Here is a 24074-nt window from a genome sequence, read left to right as displayed (position 1 = left end):
TATCTATCTATCTATCTATCTATCTGTCTATCTATCTATCTATCTATCTATCTATCTATCTATCTATCTATCTATCTATCTATCTATCTATCTAACTATCTATCTATCCATCTGCATTATTAACTATCAAACTTGTCTATTACTAAATAATTTTTTCTTTAAATAAGCTTCACATATTGATGACATTATAAAATGCAAATTGTTAAAAGGAAATTCCTTAAATATGTGAAACACTAACTAAACTCAGATATTATTTAGATAATTAATTTTATAATGAGGGAAAAATACCCACAAAATATATTCAGTTAATAAAGGTACATATACTAGTAGTTAATAAGCCTATTTATCAACAAAAATGCATCATTTGATAATTTTCAAAAAAAAAAAAAAACAGTAAATAATGGCACTTAATTGCTGTTAAATGCAAAAACACAAAAAAAAATACATTATTCAAAGATTAAAAAATTCACATTCTTTAACTAAACTGAATACTATTCTCATACAAAATAATAATATCTGTAAACATTATTATCATTATAACGATAATATTGCAAAAAAAAAATAAAATATTTACGTATCTCAAATTGAAATTAGCAAAATGTAATGTTAATTTGAATCAATTAATAAAAACAAATGATAAATCTAAATAACTTTATATTCATAAACTTATAAAGAAATTATAATTTAGTTGTTTACAAAATAGTTTTTGAGAAAAATTTCCATAATTAAAAAAAAACTTTATTGTAAAGAAATTTCTTTTAATTATTATACTTTCAGTCCAACCAGAATCCGAATTCACTTATTTCGGTAATATGGGTCCTGATCATTGGAGTGAACATTATAATCAGTGTTCGGGTAAACATCAAAGTCCTATTAACATAAATGATGTTGATGTGGTAAATCGTACTTATACAGAAATGCTATTCAAAAATTTTGAGAAAATACCTTTGGAGGCCACGATTTTCAATAATGGTCATACAGTTTTGGTTAAATTGTCCTATGAAGGTGAAATACCAACAATTGCGGAGGGTCCTTTGGAAGGAAAGGGTACATATCAATTTCAACAGTTACATTTTCATTGGGGTGAAGATAATACGGTAGGCAGTGAAGATCGTATTAATGATGTGGCATATCCCATGGAGTTACATGTCGTTTTCCGCAATAGTAAATATGACAGTTTCGAAGAGGCTGTGAGAAGAGATGATGGAGTTTTGGTAATGGCGGCATTTTATGAGGTAAAATTTACTGTTAAACAATTATTGCACATTAACAAGTTAAATGTGTTCAAAACCAGCATGCTCCGTTTTAGTTCAAATCTTGTTCAGTACTAGCTCAAATCTAATTTCAGTTCTAGTTCGGTTCTAGTTCAGTTCTAGTTCAGTTCTGGTTCAGTTCTAGTTCAGTTCAGTTCTAGTTCAGTTCTAGTTCAGTTCTAATTCAGTTCTAGTTCAGTTCTAGTTCAGTTCTAGTTCAGTTCTAGTTCAGTTCTAGTTCAGTTCTAGTTCAGTTCTAGTTCAGTTCTAGTTCAGTTCTAGTTCAGTTCTAGTTCAGTTCTAGTTCAGTTCTAGTTCAGTTCTAGTTCAGTTCTAGTTCAGTTCTAGTTCAGTTCTAGTTCAGTTCTAGTTCAGTTCTAGTTCAGTTCTAGTTCAGTTCTAGTTGAGTTCTAGTTGAGTTCTAGTTCAGTTCTAGTTCAGTTCTAGTTCAGTTCTAGTTCCGTTCTAGTTCAGTTCTAGTCCAGTTTTAGTCCAATTTCAGTTCGGTTCAAGTTCAGTTTGCTTGTTTACATAATTTACATAAAAATTAAATCATTTAAAATATATACATAGTTTGTGTATTAGCTCGTGTTATAAACATTATAATCTAATTTAAAATATATATTTAATAAAAAAACATTTTAAAATCCACTAATTATTTGCAATTAAAATTAATTTATTTCATGTTTATTAATTGTAAACTATTTTCTTGACCTTAAACTCTTTTGTGCAACAAAAGCCAATAATTATTATTATTTTGTTTTTCAAAAAATTCACCATGAATCATGTTTAGCTGCAAATTGTTTGGTTTCATTTTATATGTTCACTCTTCTAGGTTGGCAATTACACCAATTACGAATATGAAAACTTGACTACACATATAGAACTAATCCAAGAGCCACATACCAATACAACATTAAATGAAACCATGGATTTATGGAGTTTATTGCCCAAAGACTTAAATGGATATTATACTTACATTGGTTCATTGACCACACCACCTTGCAGTGAAGATGTTATCTGGATTGATTTTATAAATCCCATAGGCATATCAGAGGATTTGGTAAGTTTATTTTAATTCGTAAAATTTTTTTAAAATAACTGATTTCTTATTAAATGTTTATGTAAAAACAGATTGAACGTTTCCGTTATTTGAAGACATTTGATGGTTCATCTCTTACACACAATTTTCGTCCAGTACAACCTTTAAATAATCGCAAAGTGTATAGAGCAGTGCCGGAGATCATGAAAAGAATACCTGATGATTTTGCTAGTGAAGCTTCATCTATTAAATTGAAATCAGCTATTCTTTATTCTTTGCCAATCTTAAGTATTTTATTGGTTTATTTTAATTTGAAAACACATTTTCATATATTTTAAAGTCTCTTTTAAGCCATATTAGTTTAGTTTAACTTATTTTTAGTAAATATTATTTAATTATAAAAATAACGGAAATCACTCTTCATATTATATTTACAATGCTCGTTTCAAATGAGTTTAAGTCTTGAAAATTCGCTTATTATTTTATATTGTCTTCCAAACTGTAAGAAGGGTGCATTTTTTCAAAAACAACGCAGGCTTTAACAATTATTGTTAAGTTTTTATTAAGTGCTGAAACAGCGAATTTATATCAAAATTAATAATTACTTAAATTAAATATGTTATAAGTTTTATTTTTTTAAAATTACTTAGATTCAAATTAAGTATTTGTTTATTTATTTATATCTCTGAGTTTAAAATTCTCATCATAACGAGAAATGCTTTCGCTGTAAAGAAACTATTGCCATATTCGCAATCGCTTGAAATTTCTAATTTAGTTCTACTTCAGTTTTAGTTAACTTCTAGTTTAGTTCTAGTTCAGTACTAGTTCAGTTTTAGTTCAGTTCAAGTTCAGTTCAAGTTCAGTTCAAGTTCAGTTCAAGTTCAGTTCAAGTTCAGTTCAAGTTCAGTTCAAGTTCAGTTCAAGTTCAGTTCAAGTTCAGTTCAAGTTCAGTTCAAGTTCAGTTCAAGTTCAGTTCAAGTTCAGTTCAAGTTCAGTTCAAGTTCAGTTCAAGTTCAGTTCAAGTTCAGTTCAAGTTCAAGTTCAGTTCTAGTTCAGTTTTAATTCAGTTCTAGTTCAGTTCTAGTTCAGTTCTAGTTCAGTTCTAGTTCAGTTCTAGTTCAGTTCTAGTTCAGTTCTAGTTCAGTTCTAGTTCAGTTCTAGTTCAGTTCTAGTTCAGTTCTAGTTCAGTTCTAGTTCAGTTCTAGTTCAGTTCTAGTTCAGTTCTAGTTCAGTTCTAGTTCAGTTCTAGTTCAGTTCTAGTTCAGTTCTAGTTCAGTTCTAGTTCAGTTCTAGTTTAGTTCTAGTTCAGTTCTAGTTCAGTTCTAGTTCAGTTCTAGTTCAGTTCTAGTTTAGTTCAGTTCTAGTTCAGTTCTAGTTCAGTTCTAGTTCAGTTCTAGTTCAGTTCTAGTTCAGTTCTAGATCAGTTCTAGTTCAGTTCTAGTTCAGTTCTAGTTCAGTTCTAGTTCAGTTCTAGTTCAGTTCTAGTTCAGTTCTAGTTCAGTTCTAGTTCAGTTCTAGTTCAGTTCTAGTTCAGTTCTAGTTCAGTTCTAGTTCAGTTCTAGTTCAGTTCTAGTTCAGTTCTAGTTCAGTTCTAGTTCAGTTCTAGTTCAGTTCTAGTTCAGTTCTAGTTCAGTTCTAGTTCAGTTCTAGTTCAGTTCTAGTTCAGTTCTAGTTCAGTTCTAGTTCAGTTGTAGTTCAGTTGTAGTTCAGTTCTAGTTCAGTTCAAGTTCAGTTCAAGTTCAGTTCAAGTTCAGTTCTAGTTCTGTTTTAATACAGTTCTAGTTTAGTTCTAGTTCAGTTCTAGTTTAGTTCTTTTTCAGTTCTACTTCAGTTCTAGTTCAGTTCTAGTTCAGTTCTAGTTCAGTTCTGGTACAGTTCTAGTTCAGTTCTAGTTCAGTTCTAGTTCATTTCTAGTACAGTTCTAGTTTAGTTCAGTTCAGTTCTAGTTCATTTCTAGTTCAGTTCTAGTTCATTTCTAGTTAAGTTCTAGTTGAGCTCAATGTCAATGAACATTATGGCGGTGGTCAGACTCAGTGTGGCCAGATGTGGCGATTGCCCCATGATTTATGGACAAATTTTCGTAGGAATTAATTTTGTGATTTTTTTTATTATTTTTTTTCGGTATTTTTGGCTATTTTTATTTTGTTTTTCCTATAAATATTGATATCTAATATCTAATGTTTTTAGTTTTCATATGTAAGTATGTATTTCTTGTTTGTTTATCTCCGGGTTTATATATTTTATTAGTTTTCTGGGTTTAAACAATTTAGAAAGTAGCATGGCAATCATGTCACAAAATGGCAATCATTCACATAAAAACATGTGAATGTGTAAAAAAATGTAACGGGAAAATTTGTGAAGTTAAGAAAGTACAAAATATACGCAATTAATTTTTTTAAAAGTGAAACAATTTGTGTAAACGTTAATAACTTCTGGCTGAGGGAAGTGATCTTCAATGCCAAGAGGATCAAAAGAACACGGAAAACAGTATAAATTCCATTGAACCATCAAATAAAATAGAAAATTATGGTAAGTAAATTTCATTAAATTTCATTTAGTTTTGTTAAAGCTTATTTGATATCCATGACTATTTGTAACATTCTTTGAAAGACAAGTAATTAGATCGAATATATTGACCAGTTAATGAATTTGTTCATAGTTATGTGAATGAGATTACTCAATAATTTAGTCGATGAGCATGTACTTTAACTATTGGCTAGTTTATTTACATGCCCATTGACTCTTCTGAACACTAGTCTATTGACAAGTCCAAGGACTAATCTAGTGTATATTCTATGGACTCGTCCATTATAAGTAGGGACTAGTATATTTATAATACTTAAATAGTTTAATAACGACTATATTATGTTCATGGACTAATCTATGGAATAGTCAAAGGACTCTTCTAATAATTTGTTTATTTAGTAGTTAATAGATTAGTCCATTGACATTCTTAAGTAAAAGGGCACATCACAAATCTTACATTCTGCTAATTCTTCGTAATTCGATTGATACCTTTTGAGTTTCTTTTACTATTAAATCTTGAACGTTAAGATTTAACATGCAAAATCTTGAGTAAATGTGAATCTTTTGGGGACTTTCGAAAAATGTTGCATTTCTTCTTGTAAATTTTTTCCATTGCGCCATCTATATTTCGTTAAAAAGTTTAATGTACGCTTATTAAAGACACTTTTTATTAGTTTGTTAATTTTTCCACTGACTATCAGATGACGCACACAGTTTGTGAGACATTTAGATTATTTTCGGAGTCAGCAGTTTAAATTGCTTTAAATATCATCGCTTGTACACGATTTATTAAATAAAGTCCTAAAAAAATGTTGTCCTAAAATCAATGTGTTCAAGTTTTGTCGGCGCCTAAGTGGATGCAACACATTTTCTGCCTCTAGCTATCAACTATCTTTACTTTTTCTCAGTTTTTAAGGTTCTTTGCTTTTATCACCTTAAATTACCGATTAATTAGGTTGAACGGCTTGATTTCCGTTAACATTTGTTAGTAAAACAAATTAAGACATGTCCGTCTGTCCGGCTGGCTGGCTGTCAATGTAAACCTTGTGCGCAAGGTACAGGACGCAATTTTCAAGATAATTTGATGAAATTTGGACCAAGCATGTTTTTTGGCACAGGGACGAAGCCTATTGAAAATGGTTGAAATCGGTCCATTATTTCACCTAACCCCCATACAACCGTACCTCCCGATTTGAACTTTTTATGCCATAATTACGTCAAATATTCTATTATCTCTCTAAAAATTGGCACAAATAAGTTTTACATAAGTATAAATGACACTGAATTTTGATTTTCGTAAAGATCGACCCTTATTTGACCCTAGCCCCCATACAAACCCCCCTTCAAAAAATGTCTCTTGTAACCATTTGTATCGCAATGAAACTCAACAAAACTGTTATTTAAAAATATATCCTTTTCCCAAATTTCCCGATGATCGGCCCATATTTGACCTATATAAAGCCTTATTTAGAAATTTTAGTTTTTTATCAATAAATTTCTTAAATATTTTGGAATAATATTCAACATAAACGTTTCTTTATAAAAAGTAAAAATTTTATACTTATGGTGTAGGGTATTATATGGTCGGCCATGCCCGACTATACTTTTTTTACTTTTTACTTTTCATTAGACTTGTCGTAAGTAAAGTGTGATCGTCTGAAGGGCCCGTTAGTTTAATAACCGTTTCAGTTTAAGGTTTTTAAAGAACTTGTTTATAGAGAACTTTTCTATAGAAACTGCACTAAAAAGATACTTGTCTATAAAAAAATCGTTTTAAGAAAACATGTCTTTGTAGAAAACTGTCTTAAGCTAGAGCAAATATCTTTCTATAGAAAAAGAAGAATCTTTTTATAAAAAAACTTTTATAAGAAGACTATTTTCTATTGAGAACTCTCTTAAAAATACACTTTTGTGTACAAAACTGTACTCTTTTAATGAATTCTTCATTAAGAAGACACTTCTTTAGAAAAAGATATAAAAAATACGTTTTAATAGAACATTATTTCAGCAAGACAATTTTCAATAGAAATAGACATGTTTCTATAGAAAAATGAGTATAGCATTCTATCCTATGAAAATTCTTTTGATTGATAACTTTTTTAAGAAATCACTTTTCTTTTTAAATGTCACTTTTTATAGAGAACTGTGGTATAACGATACTTTTGTATAAAACTCTTTTTTATTAAAAACTGTTTTTAAAAATTACTTTCTTACACAGAATTGTCTTACAAAGACACTTTTCTATAGAAAACTGCTTTAAGAAAACACATATCTATAGAAAACTGGCAAAAGGAGACACTTCTATAAAAACTGTGTTAACAAAACATTTTGCTATAGAAAATAATCTTAAGAAGACATTTTCAATGGAGGAAACCTTTCTATAGAAAACTATGATACGAAGACTATTTTTATAGAAATCTATTTTAAAAAGTCACTTTGCTATGGAGAACTGTCTTATAACGAAGCTTTCGTTTAAGAAACTGCCTTAAGAATACACTTATCTGTAAAAAACTGCCTAAAGAAGACAATTTTCTATAAAGAACTGTGTTTGTTATTATCCTAAGAAGACATTTTTCAGTAGAGGAAACCTTTCTATAGAAAGCTATAATACGAAGACTCTTTCAATAGAAATCTTTTTTTTTTAAGTCACTTTCCTATAGAGAATTGTCTTATGAAAACACTTTTGTATAAGAAACTGCCTTACGAAGACACTTATCTGTAAAAAACTGCCTTAAGAATACACTTTTCTATAAAGAACTATGTTTTAAAGACAATTTGCTATAGAATACTATATTAAGAAAACATTTTGTCAGTATGGGAAAACTTTCTATAGAAAACTATGATACGAAGACTTTTTATAAAAATCTCTTCTTAAAAATCACTTTCCTATAGGGAATTGTCTTATAAAGACACTTTTGCATAAGAAACTGCCTTAAGAAGACACTTATCTGTAAAAACAGCCTTAAAAATACACTTGTCTATAAAGAACAGTGTTTGAAAGACAATTTGCTATAGAATACTATCTTAATAGACATTTTCCAGTAGAGGAAACCTTTCTATGAAAAACTATGATACGAAGACTCTTTTTATAGAAAAACTGTTTTTAAAATTCACTTTGCTATAGAAAACTGTCTTATAACGACACTTTTGTATAAGAAACTGCCATAAGAAGATATATTTCTATAAAGAACTGTGTTTAAAAGATAATTGACTTTAGAAGTCTATCTTAAGAAGAGATGTTTCAGTAGAGGACACCATTCGATAGAACACTACCTTACGAAGACTGTTTTTTTAGAAAACCAGTTTTTAAAAGTCTCTTTCCTAGGGAATTATCTTATAACGATACTTTTCTATAGAAAACTGCTTTAAGAAGACACTTTTCTATTACAAACTGTGTTAACAAAACATTTTGCTATAGAAAACTATCTCAAATAGATATTTTTCAGCAGAGGAAACAACTTTTAATAGAAAACTATCCTACGAAGTCACTTTCTTGTAGACAACTGTCTTATATAGACACTTTTGTATATAAACTGTTTAAGGAAGATCATTTTGTATTAAGAAATGTGTTTTTAAGACAATTTCGTTTAGAGAACTTTTTCCAGTAGAGGAGAAACCTTTCAGTAGAAAACTATTCTCTCACTTTCTTGTAGAAAACTGTCTTATATAGACACTTTTGTATATAAACTGTTTAAGGAAGATCATTTTGTATTAAGAAATGTGTTTTTAAGACAATTTCGTTTAGAGAACTTTTTCCTAGAGAGTACTTTATTAAGAAGTTACTTTTCTAAAGAAAACTGCAGCAAAAAAAAATCTATCTTTCTATAGAGAATAGTGCTAGCAACACACTTTTGTATAGAACATTTAAAATTAAATAGTTATTGTTTGTATAGAACATTTAAAATTAAATAGTTATTTCTCTACAGAGAAAAAAAACTCCTTTTTATAGAAAAATTCTTTAGGTGAAAAAGTATTTTCTTAAAAATTTTCTATTTCTAGAAATAAAACTACTTTTAAACAAACGTTTATAATATTTAAATAAATTTTGAGTTTTATTGCTATGAATAGTTGCTGATAATTTCAGAAAAGTCACATGTTTAAATGTTAATTTTTTTTGTTTTTGTTTTTGTTTTAAATTTTATTTTTAAATATATATTTGATTTTTTTGTTTTCTGTTTTAAATTATACTTTATTTTACTTCAACTATGTATATGTATGTTTATATATATAATATAATTATGTATATATGTGTGTGTATGTGTATATATACGTATGTATGTTTTGTATGTATAAGTGTATTTATATGTTTTAAATGTAAATGTATTTTTTTTATTTATTTTTCATTTATTTTTATAATAATTTTAATTTAAATTGTTAAACATTGGGTTTTTATTTTATTATAAATTTTTAATATTATTTTGTTTAAATTCTTAGGTATTAATTTGATACTATATTTATATAATAATATTAATAATAATAATTTAATAGATTTTTTTTTCATTTTAATACATTTATATCAATTTTTTGTTTGTGTGTGTTTGTTTTTTTTTTTTTTTTAAGAGGGGGGGAGATTGTAAAAATGTTTTTTTTTTTTAATTTAGTTGTTTTTAGGAGTAAGTGTGTGTGTGTTTTTTCTGGGTGTTAGTTTTTTTATGTAAAAAGTTTTTTCTTTGTGGTTTTTTGTTTAAAATAGATTTTCTATTATAAATAATTTTAATAATATGAAAAAAACGTTTACTTTTTGTTTTAGTTTCTTTTTTTTACTTAAAATAATAAATTAATATGTTTTCCATTTGTTTGTTAAATTTTCTTTGAAATTTTTTTATTTTTTATTTTTTTTTTAATTATAAATTAATGTACTTATGCTTATATATATTTAAGTTTATGCTTAAATATTTAAAAAATACTTATATTTAAAAAGAGCTAAAAATTATTTAATATTATTATTTTTAATTTAATTTAATTACATACACAAAAAGCTTTATAATACAGTTAAGTTTAAAATGTTTTTGCTTTTTTTTTTGTTTTTGTTAAAATAAATTACACTTTTTCTTTCTAAATTTATTAATTTCCTTTTTTTATTTTTATTATTTTTTGTCTGTTTGTGAGTAATTAAAAAAATATATTGTTTATGTTTATTATATATATGTTCTTACTTTTTCCTTTTTTTTCTTTAAGTATATTTTGTCATGTTTGTAACTTAATTTTTATTCTTTAAAAATTTATGTTGCAATCTTTTGTATTTTCTTTTTTTGTTTTTATTATTATTAATTATTTTTTTTTTAATTTTTCTACTATAAAAATATATATTTAAGTAATTTATTTTTTTTGTATATATTTTATTTGTTTCAAAAAAAACTTTTAAAAAACATAACAATAAAGTTAAAAAAGTTGCAATTATTTTCTTGAGAAAACTATTTTAATAAAACTTTTCAAAATTGCAAAAAGACAAAACTGTAAATAATTTTACTAAAGAAAATTGTTATAAAACGATATATTTCTATAGAAAACTGTTTTAAGAAGACATTTTTTAAAAAACACTAACTCAATAAACTGTTAAAAGAAACACTTTCTAAAAAAAATCTTACAAGATGACATTTCTTAAATAAAATTTTCTCTAGAGAATTTTTAAAGAAAAAACTATTTAAAGACATTTTCCTTTAGAAGGCACTTAAAAAAAATCAACTAAAGAAGACACATTCCAAAGAAAATTGTCTTATAAAGAAACTTTCCAAAGAAAATTTTCTCAAGAGTTCTTTTAATGAAAAAGAAGAAAATGTCTTAAGTAATTTATAAAGAAAACTACCCAAGAAGACACTTTTCTAAAGAAAAACTCACACAAGTAAACTGTTTTCTCTCTTTCTCTCTTAAGCAATGTTTTTTTTAAAGAAAACTCAAGTCTCAAGACGAAATTTTCTAAAGAAAAGAATCTTTAGAATACACTTTTCGCATAAACACTTTCTCAAGGAGACACTTTTAAAAAGAAAGATGAAAACTGACTCAATTTGACAACTTTATAAAGAAAACTGTCTCATGAAGAACTTATCTATAGTAAATAATACTTTTTTAAAAGAAAACTGTCTCAAGAAAACACTTAAAAAAAAAAAAAAAAAATATTAAAAGAAACACTTTCTCACAAAAACACTTTCTAAAGAAAAATTTTTCAAATAGAAATTTTCTTTCTAAAGAAAACTGTCTCAAGAATATATTCCCAGGAGTCAATTTTATGAAGAACATTTCGTAAAGAAAACTCTTAAGAAAATTATTAAAAGAAACCCTTTCTTAAAGAAAACTTTCTCACGAAAACATATTTTTAAAGAAAACTCTTACAATAAGACACTTTTATAAAGAAAACTGCCTCAAGAATACATTTTTTAAAAAGATTCTTTTATAAAAAAACTGTGTCAAGAAAACACTTTCTCAAGAAAATTGTTTCTAAAGAAAACTTTTTCGCAAAAACACTTTTCTAAAGAAAACTCTAACAAGAAGACACTTTACTAAATAAACTTTCTTTTTAGAAAAAACTGCCCCAAGAATAAATTTTTTTTAAAGAAAATTGTTAAAAAAAAACACTTTCTAAAAAACTTTTTGACGAAAGTACTTTCCTAAAGAAAACTCTAACAAGAAGACACTTTTCTAATGATAAAATTTGTGAAGAAAACTTATTTTTTAGAAAAAGTTTTCTCAAGAAGACTCTTTTTTTAAAGAAAACTGTCTCCAGAAAACACTTTTATATAAATAAAACTCTAACAAGAAGACACTTTATTGAAGAAACTTTCTTTTTAAAGAAAACTGTCTCAAGATACATTTTTTGTAAAGGAAATTGTCTCAAAAAGACTTATAGAGAAAACTGTCTCAAGAAAACATTTTTTAAGAAACTCGTTAAAAGAAACACTTTTTAAAGAAAACTTGTTTACGAAAACACTTTTCAAAGAAAACTCTAAGAAGAATACACTTTACTAAAAAAAAATTGTCAAGAAAACACTTTTGTAAAGAAAGAATACTATTTTATGTAGAAAACTGTTCCTTAAGAAAATTGTTAAAAGAAACAACTTTTTTTTCACGGAAACATATTTCTAAAGAAAACTCTAATAAGAAGACACTTTTCTTAAAAAAAATTTCTTTCTAAAGAAAACTTTGTCAAGAAAACATTTTTGCAAAAAAAAAAAAATTGTTTGAAGAAAACTCTTTTACGAAAACATTTTTCTAAAGAAAACTTTAGCAAGAAGACGCTTTAATAAAGAAACTTTGTCAAGAAAACATTTTTGTAAAGAAAGTTAACCCAAGAGGACTCTTTTATATACAAAACTGTCTCAAGAAAACATTTTCTTAAGAAAGTTATTAAAAGAAACAACTTTCTAAATAAAACTTTTTCACAAAAACATTTTTCTAAAGAAAACTGTTTTAAAAAGAAACTTTTCTTAAGAATATTTATTTCTAAATGAAAAATTGTTTTAAGAAGACTCTTTTACATAGAAAACTGTCTCAAGAAAAATTGTTGTAAAGAAAGTTGTCCCAAGAAGACTCTTATTTAGAAAACTGTTTCAAGAAAACATATTATTAATAAAAATGTTCAAAAAGAAACACTTTCTTAAAGAAAACTTTTTACCGAAAACACTTCTAAAGAAAACTTTATCAAGAAGACAAATTTTCTTATGAAAATTATATGAAAAAACCATCCCAAGACGAAACTTTCAAAAAAGAAATTTCTTAAGAAAACGGTCTCAAGATGTTTTGAAAAAAATAAATGTTTCATTTTAAATTTTGTTCAAATATTTTGTTCTGCTCATTAAAATTCTAAAAGAAACCATATAAAATGAAAAATATGTATTTATCTCCGCATTTTCACAATGTCTAGTTATTTTCTAACTGGTAGAATAACTAACGGTTTAACAACTAGAAGTTATGAAAATTGTGGTTAAAGTTTTACTATTTAATTGAACACTATGGTTTGTACAGTTAACTTTCTGAATCCATAGAACTTTACAGAAATTTGTGGAAAATAATAAAAACAAAAATAATAAGGGATTTATTTCTTGTATAAATAATAATAGTTAATGTTTTATATATAGAGTTTAGTAAGTAAAGTGTTTTTAAATATTTTAGTTTTAAATATTATTTTTCTTTACTGTATCACATTTAAAATTTTAAACATTTTCATTTCATTTTTTCATAAAAAACGATTTATTTTATAATTCACATTTATTGTTGGTTTTTATTTACAAATATTTTTATTTTACATGTTAAATGTGATTTCTTTGTTTTTTATGCATTTTTTTTGTATTTAATAGACTTTGTGCGTTTCTTACATTTGTTTTTTCTTTTAAATTTTAATTTAAATTGTTTTTTTTTCTGGCAAAGTCTTTGTAAAGTTCTATGTTTATTTAGAGTTGTAACTTTTGAATCTGTTTAATGTTTGTGGTGGTTTTATTGTGTAAAACTAAAAATTTTGTATTAATATTTGAATTTTAACATTTCAAAACTAAACAGAATCCAAAAAAATAGATTTTTTTTAAGTTTTTTTAAACCAATTTTTAAGAATTTTTAAGAAATATTTCTAAAATACAAATTTTGTTAAAAAAAGTTTCATTATGCTTTCCCTTTATTTTAGTAAATTTCTGAAAAAAAAAAATGTTTCAAATACATTTTTAAACCTGACTATGACCCACGAAGAAAGTTAACAATGTTGCTTAATAAAATTTATAGTTAATTTGTTTTAATGTTATATTTCAAAAGTATACGTTTTTAATAAAAACTCCCAGCTGTGGAATCACTTTTGTAAAAGAAATTATTTTAAGACACCTTTAAAAATCAAACAGTTTTATAAAGCACCTTAAACTTTATCAAATATTGTAACATTACGACGCATGTAAGAACTGAATAATCATTCAACATCTGAATAAAGCAACAGGCCTAATGCCAACTGATCTTGCACACAATCCGTGATTTTCTTAATATCCGTTTGAACTCTTTCTATTGAAATCATGCTGTTGAAATTATTCAACATCTGAAAAATGCCACAGACTTAAGGCCAACTGATCTTGCACATAAACCGTGCCTTCCTCAGTAACTGTTTGACCTCATCTATGTAGGCATTCTGTTAAAATCATTCAACATCTGAAAAAAGCTAGAGGCTTAATACTAATTGAACTTTTATATAAACCCAGGCTATCTCAATATGTGTTTAACCCCATCTATAAACTCATTCAACATCGATCAAAGCAATAAGCTTAATGCCAACTGATCTTGCACTTAAACCTTGCCTTTCTCAATATCTGTTCGAACTCATCTATGAACTCATTTTGTTAAAATCATTCAACATATAAAAAAAGCAACTGATCTTGCACATAACCGGTCCTTCTCAATATCTGTTTGAAATCATTCAACATCTGAAAAACGTGACAGGATTAATGCCAACTAATCTTGCACATTAACTGAACCCTTTTCAATATCCATTTGAACTCATGCTATTGAAATTATTCAACATCTGAAAAAAACCAACAGGCTTAATGTCAACTGAAACATGCACATATAAACTGTGCCTTCTTCTGCAACTTTTTTTATCTGTTCAGCCAAAAAGGACAACATTCAACTTATTTCGAGTCGCAAGACTTGCAGCAAGGGAAGAATTCTATTTGTAAATGCAGACAGAAATGCATTTATACCCTTGAATCCGCTGCTACAGCCAGCAATGTGTCATAATATCACAATCTATATTTTTGATAACTAACAATCATGCAAAAACAATCGACTTGTTCGTGCAATTAGACTTAGACTCTTTATACTTTTTTGTGTCGCAACTCTTGCAGAATGGACGGGGCGATCATTTATGTAGAAGGTACATCTAATTAGTCTCAAAATGAATTAAAATCTTTGATCTCTTTGATTTGTCATAACATTCCCACTACAATTGAATATTCGCTGTGAAACCTCCGTAGTTTTAAATACGGCAAAATTGTCCAAATAATTAAAAAACAATGGACTTTTAATTATGTAAAGATCCACACAGTTACGTTTCCACTACAATTGATCATTCGTTCCGAAACGAATATTGTATCAACCTACATTTGCACATTTGGATATAGTGAACTCGAAATCCCACATTAAATCAAGTCAAACATTATAGCGATTATAGGTGGATGTGACAACCGGTTCGAACAATATTTCCATTTCATTTGAGGATAATTCCGTCGATGTATTGTAATAGTTCTAGATCTCATAACTATTGCTCGTTCATGTTTTATTTAGCTTTTGACGTCTTCAATGTTTGTTCGGACTGTAAGCTATATGAAATCGAAACTTATTCTATACAACGTTTCAAAAACAAGTTCTTTTATCCAAGAATTCTTTTCATATTTGTTAACCTCGTTCCTTATTTTTCAGAACAGTTCTGGAGCTAGTTTTTTAACGATTTTTATTTATAAAATTTTTATTTATATTTTGGACGTAATTTTGATATTTAGGTTTCTTAACATTTACAATAATGTTTAGAGAATGACTTTCAAAAGTTGTGTCGACATTTCTGATGCTATTCAAGACTCTCTCCGAAGTGGTTCAGTCTCATCTCGTTTTACAACTACTTAATGCGAAATGTTAGGTTCTAACCTTGACAGAGACAGGAGAATTGATGTTAAAACCACCTATTTGTCTTTATAATATGTTTATATTAAAGAGAATACATGTTATCATCAGCCAATCCTGAAATGGTAGATTAGATTGCAAAATATCAAAGGCGCTCTGACCAAAACTTAATATGGGTGCTACCAAAATACTTATAGGACTGGAGAGACTTAGTCTGAGGGTTCTGATAAGGATTCTAACTGGGCGTAGCATATTATTTGCCAATAGGACAGCATCTTAGCCTGAAATGACTAGGGAATAGCTACCACGACGAATAGATGCGTTTTTTTGTTCATCTGTCCTCTTTAACTATTTTCGTTTCCACGACAATTGAATCTCCGTTCCGGAACGACCCGATTCTCAATCGGCTGAAGATTGTCAACTTAGCAACAGCTGTATCAACCGGATGTTTTTTTTCCCAGGGAAGAACATCCAGTAACAGCCAACCTGTTACAACAACAACTATCTTCTTACTTCCTTGTTGTTGTTGTAACGATACATGAAATTGCACGTATATATAGTTAAAACATATTCCCTACTCTTATTCTTCGCTTTAGTTATCCAAATCCGTTAGTTCTAAACCCATTGGTCGAGCCTCATCTAACGTTTGAGTCCAAAGGGATTCTGAGTTGGATTTGCCCTGCAGTTTAAAAGGAGCTGAACATTGTGTGGACCTGACAGTGATCAGTGACAGTAAAACGTTTACACTTTTCCGTTATGAGTTGTGCCAATACCACTCTTGTACGCCGTGATAGGTTTCGTTTCTTGTTTGCAACTGATAGAAGACAACCTCCCAGTAGTCGTTCCCACGACAATCGGTTCTTTGCACCAGAACGACTCTGAGTTCAATGAACAACGACTAAGGATTGTCAACCCAGCCACTCTGACTTTACACGTATGCCTTCTCTATTCTTGCTTAGTTGTATTGTTCTTTGCTTTATTGTATCGGAATCTTCACTCCTTACAAGGAATCTCAATGGACCTTATTGTCTCCATTGTTTTTATGGTGTATAACCCATCTTAACCTTAACCTTATGTTGTTCTAGCTTTGACTATAATCTTTTTTAGTTTAAGAAATTGTCAACCCACCAGCAACTCTGACTTTACACGTATGCATTCACTATTCTTGCTTTATTGTAGTGTTCTTTGCTTTATTGTTTTTAAATCTTCATTCACAATGGACCTTATGGTCTCCAAGTGTATAACCCATCTTTAACTTAACCCAATGTTGTTCTAGCTCTGACTATAATCTTTTTTAGTTTAAGAAATTGTTTTTAAAACAAACTAAACTTATTAATTTTATTCAGCAACATTTGCAAATAAGATTTTTTTACTTCTATATACAAATAGTAGGTAGTAGATACTGGCGCATGGCTAAATATATGTATAATCTTTTCTAAGGAGTCACAATTACAGTAAATTTGTTTTGTTTGGTTTTTTTTTCTGTTTTACAAGATTTATTTATATTTTATTTATTTTACATTATAAAACTAATTATTTTGTTCTTGCAATATAATAAATACATATTTCTGTTTTTTTTTATTAAACATTTTGTTTTGAAATTTTTGAAATCTTAAAAGTTATATTTTGTAATACGTTTCAAAGGCAAATTTTTTCGAAATTGTATTAATATCGAATTTATTATACTTTTGAATTGTTATTAAATTTTAATTGTTTTTAAAATTGTTTGTTGGTTTTTTTCTAACATAAAACTATAAAAAAATAATATCGTAGTTAATATGTTTTTTTAGATATAAATATTTTGGGGGGCAAAATTTAAGAATTTTTTCTTTTTTTTTTTTTGAAATTATTTTTTGTTTAATTTAGTTGTTGTTGTTTTTTTTGTGTTTTGTACCATATTTATTTTTTTAATTTCTTGTCCAAGCTTAAAAAAAAGTTTACAAATAATAATAATAAAAAATAAAATATTTATTACATAAATGTTGTGTTTAATTGTGTCTGTGTTTGTGTGTGTTTTAATTTATAAAAAAAAAATAATACTACAAAAAAGTATATAAAATAAAAAAACAAAAAAAAATAATAATAAAATACAAAGAAAACTAAACAATAAAAATTATTAATTAAATTAAACTTTTTACAACAAAATTAAAAAAATATATACTTTTTTTATAATTATTAATAATATTACTTATTTTATGTTTATTAAGTTGTTGTTTTTGTATATAAATCTTAAAATTAATATTTTTTGTTGTTGTTAAATTTTTTTGTATTTTTTTTTTTTTTAATTTTTTGTTATTAAATATTTAATTGTTTTTCTATATTTTAAGTATTTGTGGTTTTATTCTAAAAAAAAAAACATTCTTATTGTTTAAAAACTTTTTCCTTTTTTTTTAAATCCTTAGCTCTTTATTTGTTTTTGTTTAAAAAAAAGTTTTAAATTCTTATTTGTTTGCAACTGGTTTTGTAACTTTTTTAGTTTGTTTTGCGAATAAGACAAGTGCCAGCCAAGTAATGTCATTCTTATTCTTATTACAAGTTTTTTTTTATTCTTATTTCAAAATTTTCAAATTTCTTTTTTTCTTTCTTTACTTTTGTTATCATTTAGTTTGTTTTTTTTTTCTTTTTTATATAATTTAAAAAAATACATATTGTTTGCTTTTAAATCTAAATAATTATAGTATTTTATATAATAATATAGTATTACATATCTATAGCTTATATATTTATATATGAGAGTGTATTAATAGTTAGTTTGTTTGTATATATGTAATATTTTCTTTAAACTTCTATATACTATATACATATATAAAGACAGTGTTGTAAAGGGGGCGGAGGGGGGAGAGTTGGTTTTGTTTGTGTGTGTGAGTGGTTAGTAAGAGAGTATATTACATTTTATGCTAAAATTTCTTTTTTATTACAATACAAAAATAATTATAATTAATAATTATTATAAAAACAAACCAAAGTTTAATTAAGTCAAAACAAGAAGAAAAAAAAAATTATTAGAATTTTGAAAACTTTTTCTTTTTTTTTTTTATCAATTCAAATCACCACGGTGTTGTTGATGGGGATAACCTCCAAAGTTCATGTAGCCACCATAAAACATCATATTGTTTAGTATATAGTTGTTCAACGCAATTGATTTCTGTAATGAGATATTTTTTAAAGAAAACATTTGCAAAATTATGTTAAACTTTTTGAAGTTTTTTTCTTGCGTAAATTAAAAATCATTTGTTTAAAAGATATATTTTTGTCCAATTCACAATTGATGTTGTATCGTTGTATGTCATAAACAAAATGAAATTTTTTGATACAAAAACAAATCAATAATAAAACAAGTAATAGTCGCACAAGGCCTATCATATAATACCCTACACCTTTTACAAAAATATGTTAGTTGTCATTATCACCTCTATTCTGAATTTCGATTACGTTTAAGTATTCAGTTAGCAACGATTGAATAAAGTTATTCCAACAAAAAACTTAATCGTAAGAAAAAGAAGAAGCAATTTCATTTCGTTTCAATGCTTTACGAACGTGTATATTCTGCGTTACGATCGTACCTACGTTTCTGTAAGTTGTAGGGTTCTAAAGTTGAAACGAAAAGTCGACTTTTCGACTTTTTGCATTTAGGTAAAAGTCGACTTTTCGACTTTTTGCATTTAGTTAAAAGTCGACTTCTCAACTTTTTGCATTTTATGCAAAGTCGATTTTTCGACATTTATAAGTTAGTTAAAATTTTCGAGTTTTAGTATTTTGTAAATAGTCTACTTTTTCGACTAGACTTTTTTTTTACTATTTTCGACTTTTTCCGATTTTTTCGACTATTTTTTGACTTTTTCTGACTTTCAGATTTGTCGATGATTTTCGACTTTTTACGACTTTTTGACTATTTTTGTATTTTTTTGACTTTTCGACTATTTTAGACTTTTCGAATTTTCCGACTTTTTAACTATTTTCGACTATTGTCGACTTTTGACTTTTTTCGACTATTTTCGACTTTGTTCGACTATTTTCCGACTTTTTGACTATTTTTAATTTTTTGACTATTTTCGACCCTTTTTGACTATTTTCGATTTTTTCGACATTTCGACTTTTATTTCCAAAGTCGACTTTTTCACAGACGATAGTCGAGTTATCGACTTTTTTGGAACAAAATAGTCGACTTCGACTTTTCGACAAAAAGTCGATTGTTCGAATTTTTCGAAAGTCGATTTATAGAACCGTAGTAAGTTGTTGTTTATGTGGCGGAGAGTCGAATCGAAATGCAAAATACCAAAGTTGTCAAAGGGAAAAAAATTTCGATATACTTAAACATTGAGGTCAAATTTTAAAAAGGGCATTTCATAGGGGCTAGTGTCAAATGAGGTCCAATAATTATAGAGTTCATGATGGTCATCAAGGCTAGTAAAGAACTTGGTTTTGCAGCTTTTTGTCGAGATACGAGTATATTAAACATAATTATGAATTTAAAAGCCCAATTCGGCGGGTTCAGTTGTATGAGGGCTAGGTGAAATAATGCACCGATCTTAACCATTTTAAATAGGCTTCGTCCCTGGGAAAATAGATGATGATATAAGAAATTTCATTAAATTATCTTCAAAATTGCGACCTGTAGTTAGATCATAAGGTTTAGATGCACGGACGGATATAGCTAAATCGACTAAGAAAATTATTCTGATGCAATTGGTATACTTTGGGTATAGGGCCAATATTATTGTGCGTTACAAACATCAGTACAAACCCAATATACCCTCCCCCTAAAGTGGTGTAGGGTATAAAAAATACGACATACTACGATACAACCGTGTAACACAGATTGTGAATTGAACAATTGTTTAAAAATGGTTTTGTATATAAATTGTATTTTGTAAAAAATTGTCGAAATCAAATCAAAATATTCGTGATAAAAGAACAAATTTCTTTTAGAACAGCGATAGGCAGAGAGTAAACAATTTACTCTCTCAATTTTCTTTGTTTTTATTACATGTGAGAACATAGGTGCGCTAGAAAAAGAAGAGTACAAAAGAGCTCATTTGAGAGCTCAGTGCTTTTCGCTGCTTTAGAAACGCTTTAAAGAGCGAGTGTCGTCTTTATAACGTTGAGTTAAAAACTAGTTTTAGAACTGCGCTAAAGAATTTAAATCTGTTCTCTAATGCTTTCATTGTGCTTGTTTCGAGAGTTGTAAATTCAATCGAAAATCATTAATCATTTCTTTAAGCGTTTAAAGAAATGTAAAAAGAACTATTTATAGATTTTTTCTAAAGAATTTGTTAATCTTCTCTAAAGCTGCCATAGTACTATTTTAGAAAAGCACTAGTTCTAAAATTGTCCTAAATTTGTTAATGTTTTATAAAGCTTCTCTAGTTTCCAGGCTGACAAAAGAATTTGAACAAAAATCATTGTTAAAGAAACTAGTTCCTAGACAGAGTGCAAGTTTCATGGTTGACAAATTCGATCGAAAATCATTGATTAAAAACTAGTTCCTTTAGAACTATTTTAAAGAACGAGTGTAATTTCCGTGTCTCTTCTAAAGAATAGTACTAAACATCCCTAGAACTAGTTTCAAGAATGACAAATTCAATCGAAAATCGTTGATTAAAGAACTGTTTCCTTGCGGCGTTTAAACGAACATGAAAAGAACTAGTAATCTAGTTCTTTTTTAGTTCTTTTTGTAAACGTTTACTAAAGTTTTTCTAGTGCTAGTTTCGAGAATGACAAATTCAATCGAAAATCATCGATTAAAGAACTGTTTCCTTGCGGCGTTTAAAGGAATATGAAAATAACTAGTTCTATAGAACTGTTCTAAAGAATATGTATTCGTTTCCTAAAGCTTTTCTTGTACTAGTTTCAAGAGTGACAAACAAATACGATTGAAAGTTATTGATCTAAAGATCTAGGTCCTAGAACCTAATTTATAAAACGAGTGTCTTCATAACGCCGATTAAAGAACTAGTTCTAGAACTTTTCTAAAGAACTTCTACTAGCCAAGCTTTTTGAGAGTTTCAAATTCAATGGAAAATTATTATTTAAAGTAATAAGTACTGGATCATTGAGACGTTTAAAAGAACGAGAAAAGTATTAGTTCTAGAACTATTTTCCTTTACAAAATGTAAGGCACTTGTTTAAAATGAAATATATGAAATTGCTTAGATTAAATGGTTTAGAGAAACCACCTGTCTAACTTCGAGGTCAACCTGGAGTCTATATGTATTGACAATAACGACAGAATAATGAGTCTCCAGTAAAAAACTACTGCAAAAGTTATCACAATAAGAAAGAGGAGTAGACTATATCTCATCTTCTTTGTTTTTTTCCGATATTTAATGAATCTATTTGGATCTGCTTTTCTCTCTTGTATGAAGGATATATTCGTAAATCGAACCGGTTACTTTAACTCTGAAAGCAGTGAATACTTTTTGTAGGAAAAGACCACAATCCGCCGCTTAAACTTGTGGCCTTGTTATCTAAACCCTAGATCTTAACTAAAACCATTTTTAAACAAATATTACTTTTTCTTTTTCAAATTCTTAATAATAATAAAATATTTTCTAAATATGTAATTGATTAATTAAAAATAGTACTAACTTTTTAAAATAGTAATTGTTGTGCGTTTTTGTTTTTGTCTAATTGTAAATACTGATAAATACTTCTGCTTGATGATAATAATGATGATTTTACATAATTCTTTTTAATAGTTTTTAAGATTTTTTTCAAAAATTCGTTTGTCACTTTTATAAAAATGATTATGGATGATGTTGTATGATGAAGCAATTAGTGAAGTTGATAGTGATGATGATGCTTATGATGATGACGATATTATTTCGTTTTGTTGTTGTTTTTGTTGTGGTGGGTGCTTGTCGATTGTTATATTAATATGTTTATGTTTGTTGTTGAAACAAATGCCAATCTTTAGACGGGAAGGAGGGTTTTACTTTTCAGCTTTTTTTACACAGTTTATAACAATAAATAACAAATTATTTTATATTTTTGTTTTTCTTTTTTAAGATTATTAACAAACAAATAATTAATTTAAACAATTATAAACAAACGAAAGCGTTGTATGATGTTTTATTTTTTTAAAGTCAATGATGATCAAGACAAAAAGTTGTGTGTGTGTTTTATATTATGATGTAGATGATAGCAACAAAATAATAGTTTCGTTTAGGGGTCCATTTACCGGGGCCTTTGTCTGTTGAAAAATAAATGAAAATAAAAAAAGGAAAAATAAATAAATTTTACAGGATTTTTTAGGTTTTACAAAAAGCAAAGGAAAATTTCTATTGTATTAAGAAAAAAAAACATGGTTGGATACTCTTAATTCCATTAGCTTACAGCTGCCAATGACAAACACTCACGCACATACACGCACACATTTAGAATTACATATTGTTTTTATAACAACAATAATTTTCTAAATGAATGTTTGTAAATTAAATTTTCTTTTGGAATTGTTGTTTGATTGATTGATGATTTTGGAGTGATGATAAAAGGGGGTGTTTGTTTTCGTTACTTGAGTACTTTTTTTTTAGATTTCTAGGGCGAGGAGACCACATTGTTGCAGACAAATTCAGATTCAGAGAGTGATAGACAGAGACAGATACAGAGACACAACAGAAGCATCTTTCAGTTGAGAGTTGAGTTGATGTATTACTTACCGGAAATATTGATCATGCAATGACTGACGCTGGAATTCAGCGGCCTGTAAATACTGTATATATGTAATTAATGAGTTAAATAAATTATCGAGGGTAATGGAAAACCTGAAGTTGATCAGCATAAGACATACGCAGCAAAACATCTGAGTGCGGCTCTCTAGGCATAAGCATATTTGGACGTGGAAATTGACCAACATTCGCTATTTATTGTTGTTGTTCCAATTTCCATTTAAAAATAATTAATTTAGAAAATATGTAAAATGCACATAACATAGTTAACATAAATAGACAAATTTCAATGTTTAGATAGGTGGTCGTTGGTGTAGCATGATGAAATAATTTGGTGGTGATAGTGGTGGTATTGGTGGCATGATGCATATTTTTATTTTGTAAGATGAAGTTATTATATTTACACACATATTCACATACATAGACAGAGGTATTGTATTGTTTTGTTTTGATGACAGCAAATTTAAGTTGTTTTAAAAAACGTAGTTAAACGTTGTTATTAAAAAAAGAAAAAAAAAGAAAAATAATTTTTGTCAATTGTTTTCTTATATAAATATATACACATTTAAAACGTTTTTACGATAAATTTAAGTTTAAATACTAAATTTGTTTAAACAGTTTTATATTTAGTTTCAAATTTAGTTTCCAGGTTTAGTTTATTAAAAGGGATTTTGTAAAAAAGGTTGGTTATGTTTGCTCATAGTCAACTTCAGTAAAATAAAAGTACAATAGACTGTATGAAAAATAGTGCCGACACAAACGCTTTACATTCTTGAAGAGCATTCATGGAACTATCTATTTATCTATCTATCTATCTATCTATCTATCTATCTATCTATCTATCTATCTATCTATCTATCTATCTATCTATCTATCTATCTATCTTTATCTTTCTATCTATCTATCTATCTATCTATCTATCTATCTATCTATCTATCTATCTATCTATCTATCTATCTATCTATCTATCTATCTATCTATCTATCTATCTATCTATCTATCTAT

General features: G+C 27.3%; 2 protein-coding genes across 3 annotated transcripts in view; one reads left to right on the top strand and one right to left on the bottom strand.

Annotated features, from left to right (window-relative positions):
• The window catches only part of LOC111681101 (carbonic anhydrase 2), a 73253-nt gene extending 70489 nt beyond the window's left edge, over window positions 1-2764 (top strand). For both annotated transcript variants that reach the window (XM_046952317.1, XM_046952316.1), the window contains 3 exons: window positions 778-1235; window positions 2089-2316; window positions 2388-2764. In XM_046952317.1, the coding sequence (XP_046808273.1) occupies window positions 813-1235; window positions 2089-2316; window positions 2388-2633 (897 nt within the window). In that variant the 5' untranslated portion in view covers window positions 778-812 and the 3' untranslated portion in view covers window positions 2634-2764. The remainder of the gene's footprint in view (window positions 1-777; window positions 1236-2088; window positions 2317-2387) is intronic.
• Window positions 2765-18116: 15352 nt separating this feature from the next.
• LOC111686393 (arginine-glutamic acid dipeptide repeats protein) overlaps window positions 18117-24074 on the bottom strand; it is a 68752-nt gene continuing 62794 nt past the window's right edge. The window contains exons 15-18 of the mRNA XM_046952501.1: window positions 23166-23260; window positions 23061-23104; window positions 21991-22594; window positions 18117-18547 (exon numbers count right to left, since the gene is read on the bottom strand). Of these exons, the coding sequence (XP_046808457.1) occupies window positions 22579-22594; window positions 23061-23104; window positions 23166-23260 (155 nt within the window). The 3' untranslated portion in view covers window positions 18117-18547; window positions 21991-22578. The remainder of the gene's footprint in view (window positions 18548-21990; window positions 22595-23060; window positions 23105-23165; window positions 23261-24074) is intronic.

Source organism: Lucilia cuprina, chromosome 5, assembly GCF_022045245.1.
Source record: "Lucilia cuprina isolate Lc7/37 chromosome 5, ASM2204524v1, whole genome shotgun sequence".
In the NCBI taxonomy this organism is placed as follows: Eukaryota; Metazoa; Arthropoda; class Insecta; order Diptera; family Calliphoridae; genus Lucilia; species Lucilia cuprina.
This window is presented reverse-complemented; position numbering and strand designations above follow the sequence as displayed.